The sequence below is a fragment of the Pituophis catenifer genome, unplaced genomic scaffold, assembly GCF_029215685.1.
Source record: "Pituophis catenifer annectens isolate HBS135680 unplaced genomic scaffold, rPitCat1.0.hap2 SCAF_14, whole genome shotgun sequence".
Lineage (NCBI taxonomy): Eukaryota > Metazoa > Chordata > Lepidosauria > Squamata > Colubridae > Pituophis > Pituophis catenifer.
The window spans coordinates 18,768,876-18,786,194 of record NW_027256894.1 but is presented as its reverse complement, the minus strand read 5'-3'; the positions used below and the strand labels follow the sequence as shown (position 1 = coordinate 18,786,194).

General features: G+C 46.4%; 1 protein-coding gene across 1 annotated transcript in view; it reads left to right on the top strand.

The window, feature by feature from the left end:
- The first annotated feature begins 3,972 nt into the window (after positions 1–3,972).
- Positions 3,973–17,319, top strand: part of RBPMS2 (RNA binding protein, mRNA processing factor 2) — a 34,277-nt gene continuing 20,930 nt past the window's right edge. The window contains exon 1 of the mRNA XM_070953898.1: positions 3,973–4,320. Coding sequence (XP_070809999.1) covers positions 4,267–4,320 — 54 coding nt within the window. The 5' untranslated portion in view covers positions 3,973–4,266. The remainder of the gene's footprint in view (positions 4,321–17,319) is intronic.

Here is a 17,319-nt window from a genome sequence, read left to right as displayed (position 1 = left end):
CTCTATTCCTTCTTTCCATCCATCCATCCATCCATCTCTCTCTCCTGCCTGCCTGCCTGCCTGCCTGCCTCCCTCCCTCCCTCCCTCCCTCCCTCTTTCTTTCTTTCTTTCTTTCTTTCTTTCTTTCTTTCTTTCTTTCTTTCTTTCTTTCTTTCTTTCCTTCCTTCCTTCCTTCCTTCCTTCCTTCCTTCCTTCCTTCCTTCCTTCCTTCCTTCCTTCCTTCCCTCCTTCCGAGGGTGGAGATGCAGAGAGATTCGCTCCCCTGCCGCCCGAAAGAGCGATTTTCTCTGGCCGTTTTCTCCTCTCCCGAAGAGCGAAGGGAGCTTTTAACACCTCTCGAATCCTCCGCTCCGCTTTCGCCTGGTTGCCTCTCCAAGATAAAACGGTTTCTGATCGACGGAAAATGCGGGCTAAAGAATCGAGCGGATACATTTGGACTCGGATTTTTTTTTCTTTAAAAAAAAATTATAAATAAGGACATCCGAGGTCTCCTGTAGACATACGCAAACACGCCCAACAAAGACCTGGCCTGGCTCTCAGCGAAAGTGTGTATCGGGACCACCTCGTGGCCCCCAAATTCTTTGCAGCGGGACCCAAACCACAAACCCAGATACAAAATAACAGCCTCCCCTTTCCAAGAAAATCGGGGTTCTTCCCTACAATCCTGGCGCAGGCGAGGTCTTGCTTGGCAAAGGCATCGCTTGTCTTCAGATCAGGTTTCTCCCCTCAATCTGCCAGGACGACCGTGCTCCTGAGCATGTGCGGAGAGCTTTTCTTCCCACAAGGACGCCCCCCCCATCATCGGAATTAATTATAAAGAAGAGGCGTTTGCCCGGGATTGCGAAAAGGCAGAGGCCCCCCCACTCCCCCCCGCCTGCGGGGGGGGGAACAGGGTTACAGATGGGGTGGGCACAATGCCCCCCCCAAATTGACCGAGCTTTTAGGGGCAGGAGAGCCCTTTGGGGTTTTCCTGCAACGGATGAACCCCGCGATCTCTCTCAGAACCGAGGCGTGTCGGCTTTCGCGTGGAGAAGCGTTCCGACGTGCAGACTCGCTCCCCCTAGCACTTTTAAATGCTAGAGTCCAACGAGAGCCGCCCTCTCGGCTCGTTGTGGCCTAAACGGATTTGGCATATCCCATTTGGGGAAATGTCTATGGAGATTCTCAGCCATTTATGGTTGTCCGAAAGGTGCTTTTTTTTCAGGAGGCCACTGGACTTTCTGATTTTTCTTTGAAGACGTTTCGCTTCTCATCCAAGAAGCTTCTTCAGCTCTGACTGGATGGTGGGAAATGGAAGGATCTTACAACCAGAGGTTGTTTGGCAGGAATCTACCTACAAAGATACTTTACAACTAGATTCTTAGCAAATAATCTAGACGGTGAAAGAGTTACTGGTTATCCTTCCATTCCCCACCATCCAGTCAGAGCTAAAGAAGCTTCTTGGATGGGAAGCGAAACGTCTTCAAAGAAAAACCAGAAAGTCCAGTTGCTTCTTGGGAAACAAAAACACTTGGGAACGGATCCCTTCGTTGAAACTCCAAAGGAAGGCCAGCCTTTGATCCTTTTTCTGGTACCCAGAATTCCTCCTCCGTTGCCCCCATCGTTGCTTTCTTGGCGCCCCATTCTCCAGCTCCCTCGGACAGCCGGGGTTCGTTACGCGCTTGACTTCAGAACTGAAATGAATTGAACTGAGTACTTTATTTGGCCAACTAGGATTAGACCCGCAAGGAAATAGTCACGCTAAACTACAGTTTCAACCACAACTGGCAGAATTCGCCCCGCGAATTCTTAAACCCCAAATTTGCAATTTACCCAACTCCAATTGGGTTAGTCTCGCCATAATTTACGGTGCAAACCAAACAATCCTTGGCTGTGTGAACCCAGCCCACAAAAACCAACCGCCTTGGCTAGAAGACGCGTGTTGCTTTTCCGTTCCGACGGTGGTAATCCGTATAGATAAAGGAAACGGAATAAAATCAACGAAGGTTGCAAATCCTACGAGCAGATTCTAGGAATTGCTTTCATCAAAGTGACCCTGGCTTATCTGGAGGGGGTGGAAAAAGGGGGGGAAGCAAAGCCAGAGCTGGTTACAGCCTGGATGGGACACCACGAGGAAAGCCCAGGCCCGTAGGATTTCAGTAGGAAATCGGAGGGGAAAAAAATATTCAGAAAGAAGTCTACGGCGGAGGATTGTATTGTTCCCAGGGGAAAAGATGCGGAGCTTTCACGGAAAGCAACGGGAATCGAGCCCAGTTCAGAGGAAAACCCCGAAGTGGGACGGAAGGAGGAGCAAACCCGAGTCCCGGGTCCGAGAAAGCCGCGGAGGGAACGTGATTTCGTCGCTTCCCGTAATGGAAACAATGGGGCGAATTGGGCACCTTTCAAAGAGAGGCATTTCAAGGCAGGGAGGAATTTCGGCTAAAAAAGAAAAGAAAAAAGCGAATTGACAACGAAATCTATTTCATATCGTCTCCCGATCGCAAACTCGGGGTTTTTTTTTGAGCGCTCGTTTCATTTTTTTTAAATCCACCTATAACGTGTAAATCCAAAGCCCCCAAACAAACCACGATAGGGATGCAGTAACGGGGGTACCTTCCATCTCTCCGATGGCCGCGTTCCCATGATGCCTTCTCACCCCCCCAACCCCCACCCTCCGCATTACGTTTCCCCAGTTCTCCGGGTTTGCCCCGCTCATTGACAAACAAATCACCCAGGGAGTCGCCTTCGCACGCATTTAGCCAACCCTGCTAAAAAAACGGGGGTCGCTGGTTTCGGCGGGTCGTGAGAACGCAGCTCCCGCGTTTCCAAAAGAGCCCTTTTTCCTTTCCACCTGCGAGGAAAAAAGATCCCTCGCCATCCACGCCCCCCCCATCCCAAAAGCATCCACGCCAGGATTTTTCTGTCCCTTTGCTACCTTGCCAAACGACATCATCATCATCATCATCATCATCATCATCATCATCATCATACAAAAAAACCACCTTACTCGGAACAGCTTACATCCTCCGACGATACCTGAACAGTTCCTAGGTCCTTGGTTAGGACTCGAGCTGCTGAGCTATTAACCAGCCTCAAAGGCTGTGAATCTCACTAAAGATTAAATACTAATACTAATGCTAATGCTAATGCTAATGCTAATGCTAATAATAATAGTAGTAGTAATAGTAATAAATAATAATAATAATAATAATAATAATAATAATAATAATAATAATAATAATAATAATTTGTGATACGAAATCCAGCATGGTTATCTCGTTTGCTGTGTATACTGACATTTTTGTGTATATAATAATAATAATAATAATAATAATAATAATAATAATAATAATAATAATAATAATAATAATAATAATAATAATAATATAAAGAAGAAGAAGAAGAAGGAGGAGAAGAAGAAGAAGAAAAAGATAATTGGGGGGGGGACAACCCCTCTTTCCCCGCCCGGCTCCCTTTTAGTCCCCTCTCCCTCCCGCCGTCTCCCGGGAGCGCGTGGCCGTGGGCTGAGCGAGCGAGAGGCGGCTGCCGGTGGGCGGCGGGAAAAGCGCGCGAGCCCTTTAAGGAAGTTCATCAAAGTTTAAAAAGTTCCGCGGTGGGAGGGAGGGAGGCAGGAGGAGGGAGGGAGGCAGGGCGCGCGACGGACAGTCGAAAATTTTTGGCAAGGCGGAGGCGGGGATTGGCCGGCGGGTTGCCCTGGAGACGGCGAGAGGGGCCCCGCCCCCCCCGGTCGCCGCCTCGGCCACACCTCCCCACCCCAGCCGGGCTCGCGCACTGCTGCGGGGCTCTGTCTGTGTGTGTGTGTGTGTGTGTGTGAGTGTGTTTGCTGGCGGGCCCCGGCGGCAGCAGCTGCAGCTCGTTGGCCCCTCGGCCTCTCATTGGCCGGCAGCGGCGTCCAGCTGGCCGCGAGCCCGGGGCGGCGTCCAATAAGGCGCGCTCGTGCCCCGCCCCAACCTGCACCGCACTCGCGCACCTCGGGGCCCCCCGCAAGCCCGGCCACCCCCGCCCCGCCACCTGCCTCACCTCGCCTCGCCTCGCCTCGCCCCGCGGCGCCCGCAGCCCCGGCAAGAGCAGCCGCAGCCCCAGCCCCGTCCGGCAGGAGCCCCGCGGCCCCTCCGCTCCCCTCACGAAGCCCGCCAGCCCGGAGGGGAGGAAGAAGAAGAAGAAGCCGCCGTCGGCCAGGCGAAGCAGCCACCTCGGAGCGGCGCCCGCGAGCCTCACCTCCCCCCCCCCGCCCCGCGCCCCGGCCGGCCGCCCTCCGCACCCACCATGAGCAACCTGGCCAAGGAGAGCGAGCACAGCAGCAGCAGCCTCGAGGAGGAGGTAAGCGCCCACGGACGGACGGACGGGCGGGGAAGGGGAAGGGGGAGCGGGCGGCGAGGCTTGGCTGCGGGGCTGCAGGGACCCACTCGGGGGGCCCCTCGGGAGCTGGGCGCTTCTTCTGCCTGGCCAGGGCTCCAGGAAGCCCCCCCTCCCCACTCCCCACTGCCGTCTGGGGGTCCTCCGTGTAGTCGGAGAGGGATGGCGAGGCTCCTCTGGTGGACGAGAGGTTTTGGGGCTCCCCCTGCTCTCGGGTGATTTGGCCCCCCTCCCAGCCTTCCCTGCACCTCCCCCCCCAGGTGCCCCTTTTGGGCTCTTTTCCTCCAGGTCCCCCAGTCCTCCTTCCCCCCCCTCCAGGTGCTTCTTTGGGGGTTGCTTTCCTCTGGATTCCCCCCCCTTATCTCAGCCCTCCTGCCCCCCCTCCCCCATGCCCCTTTTGAGCTCTTTTCCTCCAGGTCCCCCAGCCCTGCTTTCCCCCCCCCCCATGCCAGGTGCTTCTTTTGGGTTGCTTTCCTCTGGAATCCCCCCCCATCTCAGCCCTCCTGCCCACCCCCCCACCATGCCCCTTTTGGGTTCTTTTCCTCCCACCACCTGGTGAAAGGGGGGGGGACTTGGGAAGGTAGGTAGAATTGGCCAATATGGAGGCTGGGCTTTGCCGGCCAGATGTTTCTTCCCCTTCCCCCCTCCACTGCAGCCTCTGCATGCGGGCTGAGGATGGCTTTGGGCTCCCCAAAGGGGAGGTTGCTTTTTCCAGACGTGCCCCCCCCTCTTCACAGCAGCTTGCGTTCCCCCCCCCCCCCCCGTCCCTCGCCTTCTGCTGTCTCTAAACCAGCATTGCCCCGCAAAAGCTAAATTTCGGTGGACGGATGTTTTGGGGACTTAAGAGCTCCTTTTCTGGGGTTGTTGGAGGTGGGGTAGAGTTGTTGGGGAAACGATAAGAGTTTCCCGTTTCCTACTTTTTGGAAAGCTGGGTATGTTTTTCTTATAAAGCCACAATCGAAACGCAGCCCTGAAAACTATCAGAATCTGGTCAGAGATGGAAGAAGCATCTTAACTAGAGAAGTTGACTAACCCTTGTGACTGCTAGACCAGCTTGGGAGTGATGGTGGATTGGTGATTTTTTTCCCTCCCTCCAGCATCTCTCCTGTATGAAATATACCACTTCAATTGTATCGACCACCACCTACAAAGAAGGCTGCAGTCGTTTTGCTTTTGCTCCATAGATGCTGTGATGTTGCTAAACCTGGTCAAAACCTAGCTTATGATTACTAATTAGTTCTTAAAGGGAAAACGGCTCCTGGTCTTAAGACTGAGCTGACGTCTGTTTAGGAAAAGCACAACCTTCGGTTCCTTCCCGACCCTCTGAAAAACGGTGGCTTCATTTGTTCAGTATGGCGACCAATTCTGATCCAATTCCTTAACGAATGGTGAATTCCTACCAGGCGTATTGCCGTAATGGAATTAACCTCTGAGAATGCTTGGCGGGGATCTCACAGTCTTTGTCCTGATGTATGAAAAATGCTCTTAAAATACCATTTTCTGATGTAGCCGTATAGGTGGGATGCGTCGGGTTAGGTAACATCACACCTGAAACTTGCTTTTAACTGCAGTGACAACGGGATATGTTAGAAGGTGATATTTGCGCTACTGTTTATGAAGAGAGAGTTCCAAGGCTGATGTTCTACTGTGCATCTTTCGTTCAGGCTATTTCTGATGCCTTCCGTTTGTGGGGTTTGTGTGTTTATGCCAGGAGGAAGAAACGATTCCTCTGTCTGTCAGTCAGTCAACAGGCCAAAATCAATCGGTCTGCAAGGTGCTTATTTAAACCCGCATTAAATATCCTGCAATCACTTCGTGAATCTTCCGTTTGGATGTACAGATGTTCTAAATAAAGTTTAGTGTGTGCTTGAGCTTTTTTTTTTTTAAATGCTGGTAGACTGCTACCTGAACCTTGGTTTGTGGTCCATGTAAATGTCAGTGCTGCCTCTAATTTAGATCATTCATTTGCATGTAAGGGCAGGACTGGCGTATTTCTTTGTCCTGGCAGTCAGAGAAAAGAACTCACGACCTTCATCTTATTGAGCGTAGACTACCTGAAAGTACATTCAGCTCGTATAGGTATGCTTTAATTTCTGGGAGATTCTGGGGACCCATAACTTCCATGGGATTCCATTTCCACAATTTGCAATTGGAAAAATTACAGCATTTTGATAAACCTGACAATTAAAGGAACCTGCTTCCCAGGCTGCCTTGCATGCTTTTTTTTGGAAGAGAGAATAAAGATAAAACAAGCTTTCTTTGGGAGGGGTGGGAAAAAAACCTCCTTAAATAAATTCTCCCATAGGAGGCACATTCACAAATTGGTTACACACTAAAATGTTTAAGAACAATATGTTTCCATTTGCAGTAATCAAAGCAGAGGGGGGGTTCCCTTTGGCTGCAAGATAATCTTTCTGTGGGCAGTTCTAATCCTTCTGATAATTGCTGTGAGTAGATAAGACGTTTCCCTTAAAGAAATATCGAAAGAGGACAAATGAAAAAGGAACATAAGTGATGTCACATTTGCATCTAGGGATGGCAACCGTTCTTCAAAATTTCAAGCTAGATTTTTTTTTTAATCCTACCTGGAGATTGCTAGGATTGAACCCTGTAAGATTAAAACCACCTTAGAAGTACATAAGTCATGACACTCTGCTTAAAATAACCCTCAGAATAAAAAGCTTTGTCATCGGCAAGACTCGCCTAACCTTCTAGCTAGCCCAAAAGACTGGGAGGGACAGCCAGATCTCCAGAGCTTTACAAGAAGGCTAACAAGGTTGAAGGTCCTCTGGGACTGGGGTCTCCAACCTTGGCCAATTTAAGCCTGGAGGACTTCAACTCCCAAAATTCCCCAGCCAGCTTTGATCTGGGAGATCCTTGCTAGCTTCTGGGAGTTCAGGTTGGCCTACATCAGGGGTCTCCAGCCTTGGCAATTTTATGACTTGTGGACTTCAACTCCCAGAATTCCTTAGCCAGCCATGCTGCAACTCCATGCTTTAGTTTAGTATCTCCATGCTGGCTGAGAAATTCTGGGAGTTGAAGTCCACAAGTCATAAAGTTGCCAAGGTTGGGGACCCCTGGCCTACATAGTACTTCTTCCTGTCTCCATAGCAATTCTGAGTTGAGGATAGACCTGAATCTGGGACTCCTTGATCCAGATGCAACACACTAAATACAACATCACACATGCTTTCTCCAAATTTCGATGACATATGAGAATGAATATGGTTGGGATGCTATGTGTATTTTGAGTTCTAAGAGACCTTCTGTTGAAAACCAAGGCCTGAGTGCTGATCTTTGTACTATTTCAAGCATCAGATAAGATCAGACACAAGGTTGGGCCACAACCCCCACCAATCTTCATCATTGTCTACGTTGGCCTTCATGTTCCTCTTGAGTTACATGATTTCAGGAAGGAGGAGTTCAGAATTCTGTTAAGATTTCTCCAAGTGGTCCTCTCCAAGTGTTCCATTTGAATTGCCATGGTAGTATTATATTGTTATGGCTGAGGGTTATGGGAGCGGGAGTCCAACCTATCTAGAATGGCTATACTAACGATTGGTTAAGTGGGTCCTTTCAATGTAGTGATTTACACTGTGTGAACCCATTTGCTACCAGTGTAATCATGGTTTATTGGAGTTGCAGCACCCAATTAAAATAGCCTGTTAGTTTGTGGGTTGGCAATTCTCAAGTGTAGGTGTGGAACAACCTTATAAGCCGTAGTTTGTTTAGCCACTGTTTGAATTCACACAACACGCTAAGCCAAACGTTGAGTGACAAGCCACAATAGCAGGTTTCTAAAAGGGACACTGTGCCCCCAAATAACCACGTACAATGCTTTAGCACTATGTATGACACCCAACTGCTTTGTAGTTTAGCAAAATCTGTGAATGCAGCCAAGGTAGGAAGTTTCTTGTCTAAATAGACCAGCTCGGTTCTCTCTATATATGGCTGCAGCAAATGTGTTTACATCTTCCAGAGACAAAAAGCAGAGGCCTTAGTTACAAGGGGGAATAATAAAGACACGCTCTGTAGCCTTCCAGGGTCTTGAATTGCTGGGCCTGTGTGATTTACTTCAAATCAAGTAGAGTTGGGGCTTATCTGGTTTGGCACCGCCCCTCCCCTCTCCCAATATCTAACCAGCACTTTTTCCGAGGGGGTGCAGAGTACCAAACTTGGCCGTAAAAAGTTTATTGACCAAAGAGCGCATTCTTGGTGTCCTGTAGTTGCCCCCGTGTGTTATTTATAACTTTCCAAGTAACTTGGCCGATTAAATGTTTTTTTCCATTATCCCAGGAAGTTACAGAAATTGACAGCAGAACAATCCGGGGAGGGTGGGAAGGAGGTATCCTCACTGTAAGAAAGTATCTTCTCAAATGAATATTCGATTTGTGTTGTATCTATTTATAGCTGGCTGTGTAGAACAGGGCTCTCCAGCCTTGGCAACTTCTAACACTTATGGACTTCAGCTCCCAGAATTCCCCAGCCAGCACCACTGAATTCTGGGAATTGAAGTCCACAAGTCTTAAAGGTGCCAAGGTTGGAGACCCATGCTGTAGAATGAGATTCGTGGCATAAGCTTCTACATGGCTGGTTTGGAACAGGTGAGGTGTAGGCCAGGCTGCGTTGTGAAGATGCTGGTTTATCTAAGAATAGGTTTAATTGGGTATCCCAATTCTGTGCTGGGGATAAAAATTGAGGACTTCCTGGGACCACCATAACCTCTGTTGTAGCCTTCAGACCTACCAGAGTAGATAGGATCAAAACATTTTGCATGTTTGGGTGAGTCAAATGGATACTTTAAGGTACATCCTTTGAAAACTTTGAAACTTAAAATAGGGCACTATATCCCCATTTGGAATTCAGCCCTAGATAGGTTGCTTTAAGCCTGATACAGCCTTTGAGTTAACAAGTGGCACCCCTTGTTCAATATTTAAATCATGAACAGCCGCAAAAAGCACAATTTGCTTGGCTTGGATGATACCCTTGTCTCCTGCTGGAGAGTAAATATTATAGCTAAGTTCAAGATTCTAATAATATATACTTAATGTTGGCTTGGTGGGTTGTATGCACCCAACCAGTTGGGTTTTGTTCAACGAACCATGATCAAACTACTTGTACACATCTTGTCTCTGAGTATATGTAAACTTGGTTTATTTCACCACAGGCAAATTTTCCCAGTAGGAAGGTTGTTTTGCAATGTTTAAGATCAGTGCAATAAATCTCTCCATTGCTTATCTTAAAGCTTCGGTGCTACTGATGGATGCCTTTTTCGTTGCTTGCTTTTGCACAAACAAATTGCATTAAACCAATGTCTGTGGAGATCCTCAGTCATCCAGGTCATGCTTGTCCCAAAGATGCTTTTTCAAGAGGCAAAGTAGACTTTTTTTTTTTCTTTGAAGACTTTTCGCTTCTCTTCCTTTGACTGATGTGGGAGTATGAATGGATTTCCAGAAAAATTGCAGACTACAGGAACCATTTGTACTTCAGTTTTGGATGCAGACACTATTCAGTTGACCCTGAGGACACAGATAAACCTCCAAGTGGCCTCTCTAAAAGAATGCAAATGACCAGCGGTCTGCAAGGAGTATAAATCCTTCCATTCCTCCACCATCCAGTCAGAGCTGAAGAAGCTTCTTGGATGAGAAGCGAAACGTCTTCAAAGAAAAATCAGAAAGTCCAGTTGCCTCCTGAAAAAAAGCACCTTTGGGACATTAGAGCAATGTTTCCCAACCTCAGCAATTTTAAGATACGTGGACTTCAACTGCACACTGGCTGGAAGATTCTGGGAGTTGAAGTCCACACTTCTTAAAGTTGCTGAGGTTGGGAAACATCTCATTAGACCAATCTCATGAACTGCAGCAAATGCCATTCATTCAACATTCCATTCAAAAATCCAACATTGGGAAACCCGAGACTTTCTAGGTCTAATTGGATTATGCGAGATGTGAGTCCCAGACAGTGTTAGTCATGTTAAGGAGAGGGTTGTTGTCCCAACATCTGGAAAGCCACAGATTGGCTAATTTTTAGGTCGGCCATACATGTTTAACATCTGCACTCTTAGTGCATATCAACAGCAGTTAATATATTCCTTTCCTTTATAGCTGTTGAGCAAGTTTGCAATTCAGATCCAAAATTCTTTTGGGTGACTTAAGTAGCGATGGCAGTGGCTCTTGGTTATTTTGCATCTGGAGCTCTAGCAAATCAGCTTTTTAAGCACTTTATGATAGATTAACTCAGCAAATGGTGCTGGAGAAGACTCCTGTGAGTCCCTTGGACTGCAAGGCGATCAAACTGGTCAGTCCTAGAGGAGTTCAATCCTGGCTGCTCTTTAGAAGGCCAGATCCTGAAGATGAAACTCAAATATTTTGGCCACCTATTGAGAAGGAAGGACTTACTGGAGAAGAGCCCAATGCTGGGAAAGATGGAGGGCAAAAGAAGAAGGGGACGACAGAGAACAAGGCAGCTGGATGGAGTCACTGAAGCAGTCGGTGGGAGCTTAAATGGATGGTAGAGGACAGGAAGGCCTGGAGGAACATTGTCCATGGGGTTGCGATGAGTCGGACACAACTTTGCAACTAACAACAACAACAACTCAGCAAAAGTTTGTTTCAGACATTCCCCCCCAAGCAATCATGAAAATGATTCTTGTTACCACAACAGTTGAGATTAATTGTTGGCCTGAAGGATTTGCTTCATGTATTAATAGTAGTCCTTGTAAGTGGATTCATGCCCCTTTTGAGGGGGTGGCAACAGGTATACTTGGGTCTTCCTAAAAATATTGGTAACTTTTTTTCGCTCTTAGCTTTTTTTGGAGATAAGTTTTTGGCTGCCTTTTGAAGAGATGAGGACAACTTTTTGAAGCCCAGATTTACTTCTGAAAGTAAGGAAGCCTTGATATTGTAATTAAAAAAAAGCATGCACCTTAATTCAGATAATACGTTTGGTCAGGCTGCTAAAACCTAGAGTTCAGAAAGGAAACATTTAATTAAGAAAGATCTTTATTTTCAAAGATGTGCTGTATATACATTTCCCCGATTCTAAGCCTACCTTCACCCTAAACCATGATTTATCGAATTGGCATCAAATGGCTGCTGCTAAGACACACCGTGCTAATTAGCTAGTTAATTGAATCATGCCGCACTATAAACCAATGGGCTTGCAGTTTCCTTCAGCTTGAAGCAGATTCATTTGAAGAAGAACTTCAGGCATTTTAAAGGGATCAAGCAGGGATCCCATCTGCAAGGCATGGCATCCAAATTGCTCCTCAACCTCCCCCATGTCCAAAATGGGGTCTGAGTACTTGTTCCTGGCTATTCAGAGATCTCTGGGTTTGCAAAGAGAAAGTTGGTGGGCCTCAGGCCCTACTTTTGGCATCCTCATAAACCTGTAGTATGCTAAATCAGGGGTCTCCAACCTTGGCCATTTTAAAACCTGGAGGACTTCAACTCCCAGCTTTGCTGGCTGGGGAATTCTGGGAGTTGAAGTCCTCCAGGCTTAAAGTGGCCAAGGTTGGAGACCCCTGTGCTAAATGAAAACCCAGCAAACTCTATTATGGCTTGGCACAGTTACATATCCCACTTTTCTAGTGTATGAGATTCCTTGGGTCAAAGGAGGCCTTTTCACAGCCAGCATAGGAAGAGTTGAGTTTTAGCTTTGATTTAAATGCAGATATTTCCATCCTCCTTGAAAAAGAGTAGAGGCATTTGTGTTTATCAAGCCAGCTTGTTTAAAAACCTTGTATTGTTCCACTGGCATCTTATTTCGATAGTAACTGCACTGGTTAACGGCTCTCTTGTCATGAAAAACAAGGATGGAAATCTTTGCAAAGACAGGGTTCACTCCTACTGTTGCATTGTCTTAGTGACAGTTAACAGATGGGCAAAACTTGAGGGTGAAACATTAACCAGATTAACTGTTGCTCCTTCAGGTTGGTTGAAGGAAGTATAACAGAGGTGCCCTTGGACCTACTTGGAACTGTCAACTTGGAAGGTCAAACTTTGCAACAAGAGGAGGAACAACCCTCCAAGGGTTTATCTTCAACTTTATAATAGGACCATCTGGGTTAAGAATGGCTGAGAAGACTGGAGGGAAAAATAGAAGGAATAGAGCTGTCTTAAATTGAAAGTCTCAGCAGATACACAACTGGCTAATCTTATCTAAACTTTTATCAGGGACGCGGTGGCTCAATGGCTAAGACACTGAGCTTGTCGATCAGAAGGTCGGCAATTCAGCGGTTCGAATCCCTAGTGCCGCATAACGGGGTGAGCTCCTGTTACTTGTCCCAGCTTCTGCCAACCTAGCAGTTCGAAAGCACATAAAAAATGCAAGTAGAAAAATAGGGACCACCTTTGGTGGGAAGGTAACAGCCTTCCATTCACCTTTGGTGTTTAGTCATGCCGGCCACATGACCACGGAGACGTCTTCGGACAGCGCTGGCTCTTCAGCTTTGGAACGGAGATGAGCACCGCCCCCTAGAGCCTTTACCTTTTATCTAAACTTTGAAGCTAACTGTGGCTTATCCTACAGGTACTAGGATAAGAGTCGGGGCCCTGGTTTGGTTTGTTCAGATGCTTGAACTTTAGGTCCCAACATGGACATTTTTGAGAACTCAAGCATACATATTTGAATGATGCCCAGGTTGGAGAGAATGGCTTTAGTGATCTGATTTAATGGGTGCTCTTGGCTCCAGATATGTTCACTCTCTATTTCTCAAATACCCAAAGAATATGGCCACCGGATCACAGAAGTTAGCATTTTGCTAGGCTGTAGTTTTATAGACCTACCTGTTAATATTTTATTGCTGATGCATAAATTAAAGGGAGCTAGAAATTATAAATTATTGTCTAGCTTCTAATGTAAGCTTGCTTATATAGTAAAAAGTTCATTGATAATGCTCTTCCCCAAATTAGGTGGCTGCAAACTGCAAAGTTTTGGGGCCTTCTTTGTAGGGGTTTAGCCTGGTGAAGGGAAATAATGCTCTAGATCAGGGGTCTCCAATCTTGGCAACTTTAAGACTTGTGGACTTCAACTTCCAGAATTCCTCAGCCAGCAAAGCTGGCTGAGGAATTCTGGGTATTAAAGTCCACAAGTCTTAAAGTTGCCAAGATTGGAGACCCCTGATCTAGGTGACAAAACAGCAATAAAAGTCACATTTGTTATAGGCTGAGATATCATTCTAAGCAAAGGTGTAAGTTTAATCTGTGCTAAAAATGGCATCTGACAGTTGGAGTGGCAGCCAGATATCCCAAAGAACTGTATCTTGCCTAGCTAGAATGCGATTTGGAGGGAAGCAAAAAAACCAAGCAGATATTTAATCTTTGCTTCGGTTCCCTCTCGGCTGGTCTACTGAGGATGACCATGTATGGAGAAGGCAGGAGCTAAAACGGACATCGTGCTCTCCCCACTGCCTTCAGTTGGCAAGTTGTCTGGTTCAATTCCAGCATTTCTGAAGTGGTCCTTTTAACTAACTTGGTACATTAAGGGCATCCTGATGCTAGTAGGCAGGGAACCTTCTGAATGCAGCTGCTAGAGAGGAGGAGACGCCATTCTGTTCTTTGGCTCTTTTCTAACTGACTCCATTGTGTAATTCGCATCTTTACTGCTATGTTTGCCAACATGGTGCCCACGAAGATCTATGTTTCCCTAGATACATCCTTTAGCGCTTACAAATTTCCTAGCCTTACCTGACCCCTCTAGCAAAGAAGACATTAAATAATAAATTTATTTTAATTAGGATCCTGATGTAGAAGAAGAAGTATCAGATACCTATACTGGCCATTTTTACGTACCCTTTCTAGGGACAAAGTTACATGTAATCAGGATAGGAGACCACACCTGAAATTGTGAAAAAGAAGGCTGTATGTAGAATAAGGGACTTCTTACAGAGATATAGTAGCATATCAAAAGAGGAGATAAAGTGACAACTGGACTGTGAAATAATGTGACCTTTTTGGTCTCCAGTAAACTAATTTTTGAGAGTCGGTTTGCTGCAATACTTAAAGACACCAGAAATTGCAGACTGTGAGTTCTAATCCAACCATAGGCACAAAACCAGCTGGGGGGACCTTTCTCTACATTTTAGGAAGAAGGTCAAACCACTTCCAAAAATATTGACCAGAAAACTACAAAAACTTGTCCAGGCTGTTCCCAGGAGTCCACACTGACTTAAAGGCACAAAACACAAAGTCGTTTTTTGCAAAGAGTGTAATGTAACTTGTCAATTTCCTGTGGCCCAATTTTTAGGAGTTAATTATTATTTTGCACAACCCAAAAATGATATCTAGAGATTATACTCCTATTTGTCTGAAATCAGTCTAGGTTTCCCTGCATTAAGCATGAAATATGAATGAAGGAGAATATATGTGTCTCAGGATAATGCTGTAGGACCCAATCTGGGTCGGTCACCAGGACCAGAAGTTTTGTCTTCAGAACTTTCGGACTTGTGCTGGAGCCCATCCTCAGGGAGCTTCTCTCCAGCAGACTGCGTGCTGTTGTGTGTGTGGGCTCCAGTGTGAGTCCGAAAGCTTGGAAGACAAAATCTCTGGTCCCGGTGACTGATCCAGATGGGATCCTAAGCATGAAATATTTTGGAGAACCAGATTTAGACAAGCAATTGGGTGATGCAATTTGGCAACCCTTGTAAGGATCTGGGACAGTGTTGGTGAACCTTTTCGGCACCGAGTGCCGAAATGGGAGTGCGCGCGTGCGCACTGGCCACCTGGTCTTCCAGCTTCTGCCGCGCATGCATATGCGAAGACCAGCTAGCCAGTGCACCTGCGCCTGTTGGAAACCAGAAAATCATCTTGGCTGCTCTTTTGGTTTCCAGCACTCCCACGTGCGTGAAGACCAGCTGGCCGGTGCGCCAGACCCCGGAAGAGCAATGGGCGATGACTTGCGTGCCCAGAGAGATGGCTCTGCTTTCCACTTCTGGCACGCGTGCCACAGGTTCGCCATCACGGACCTGGAAAGTTGTTCTTGACTTCAATGCAGGAATTACAGCTGAAGATCTTACAGCCATTTAAGAACTGTAAGACTCTCCCCTGTATTGCATAACTCTTCTACAAGATGTTGCAGAAGTAATAAAAAGGATTATTTTCGTCTTTGGAGGGAGCCTCAAAGTTTCGAGGGAGGTCTTTAATTAATGTGATACCATAATCAAAAGAGTGAATTCTTCCCAACTTTGGCTCACTTTTTACATACGTTCCGTTGAAAGAATACATAGTTATGAAGCAAGAAGCTTATTGGTGATCTGCTCTTAATAGCCAAATCAATCACGGCCCATCAGTGGAAACATCTGGATCGTTTTTTGCTTAAAAAAATGATATGGTGAGATTTGTTTGCCCTGCTTGACAAGGTCTCTGATAAAACCCACATGCTTAAAAAAAACAGTAGGAAATGTTTACACTAGCACTGGCAGGTTTTTATCAGTTTTATAAAGGACAACATGAATATATGTTTGGACATACGGGAATTTTCAATTGATACAGGGTTGCATAACATAGCAGTGACTGAAATGTATCATTGTATAAAGAAATAAAAAGAAGCAAAGACACTTGGTGTTAACCCGTAGCTTGTTCCATCCTATGATTTTGGAGTATTTCAATAATCCTGTAGGTATGCTATATTAAGATCTCCTTTAAATTGAACTTGCAGCTTAGTTACCGGCTGTTCCAGAGGAAGGGAGCTACTTCTGACATACCTCCTGCTTATCCAGGTCGTGCAGGCAGAAATTCTCAAGGATCAGTGGGCCCTAAGATACCCAGACCCGTATATGGCTGTAGAGGGAGCAGCCAGCCTCTTGAATTGTCCTCATAAATCTGGTTATTCAGAGGGGTAACATGGCATTATTGTAACTGAGCACCTAGCATGGATGCTGATATTTTCTTATTAAGCTGAAGGTTCCAGGTAGTCTTCAAGGAAAGCACCGTATAGAACAAGTAGATGATTATGACCATCAAGTCAGCGTCAACTTTGCTTTATGGTTTATAATATGACATGAATCCAGAGTTAATTTCCCAAGTGCCTGAAGTATAAGGAAGAAATAAGGAGGAATTTTCCGACAGAACAATCAACCCATGGAACAGAAGTTGCCTTCAGAACTTGTGGGAGCTTCATCACTGGAAGCGTTCAAAAAGAGACTGGACTGCCACCTGTCAGAAATGGTGTAGGGTCTCCTGATTTTGGGTGTGTGGGGTGGAGGTTGGACTAGATGACCTAGAAAAGTCCCTTCCAACTCTGTTAATCCGTATATATGATGTGCTAGATGCTGATGTTAAAATTGTCCTGTTTCTTGTTAGGAGAAGGAAGTTTGAGCAGGTTGAAAAATTTGAAGCCATTACTCTTGTCTTTAGCTATTGTGCCTGTCAGGGATGGTGAGTGAGGGTTCTACTCTCACAACCGCAGTCCTTCCAGGCTTGGGGTTCTAAGATGGAAAATAAACCCGTTTTGTGAAAGGTTCAACACCCTGCTGGAGATGAGGCTCTATTCCAGAGGTCTTCAAAGCTATGCTGGCTGGAGAATTCTGGGAGTTGAAGTCCACAAGTCTTAAAGCTGCCAAGTTTGGGGGGCCCTGCTCTATTCAGAACGGCTTTCCGAACGTTCCCAGTTCAACCTCTCTTGCTTTGCTGAAATGTGTATAATTTGTGCTTGACTGCTCACAAAGGTTGGGGTGTTGTAAGCCAGAAAGCAGAGCTTGCTTGTTCTCCCTGCTGCATTAACAGCTTGCATCTTGGAAGGGGAAACTGATATGGATACCCACCTGGAAACTGCTTGGTACCTGGGTTTGGGCCTCCTCACCCTGAAAACAGGAGAGAAAATAATCCAGCACAAAAGCACTGAATTGCATAAACCCTTACCAATATTGTTAATAACTGTTATCGGTGATCGGGAATTTAAGAGTCATGGTGGCGCAGTGGTTAGAGTGCAGTACTGCAGGCTTATTTCTGCTGAGTGCCGGCTGCC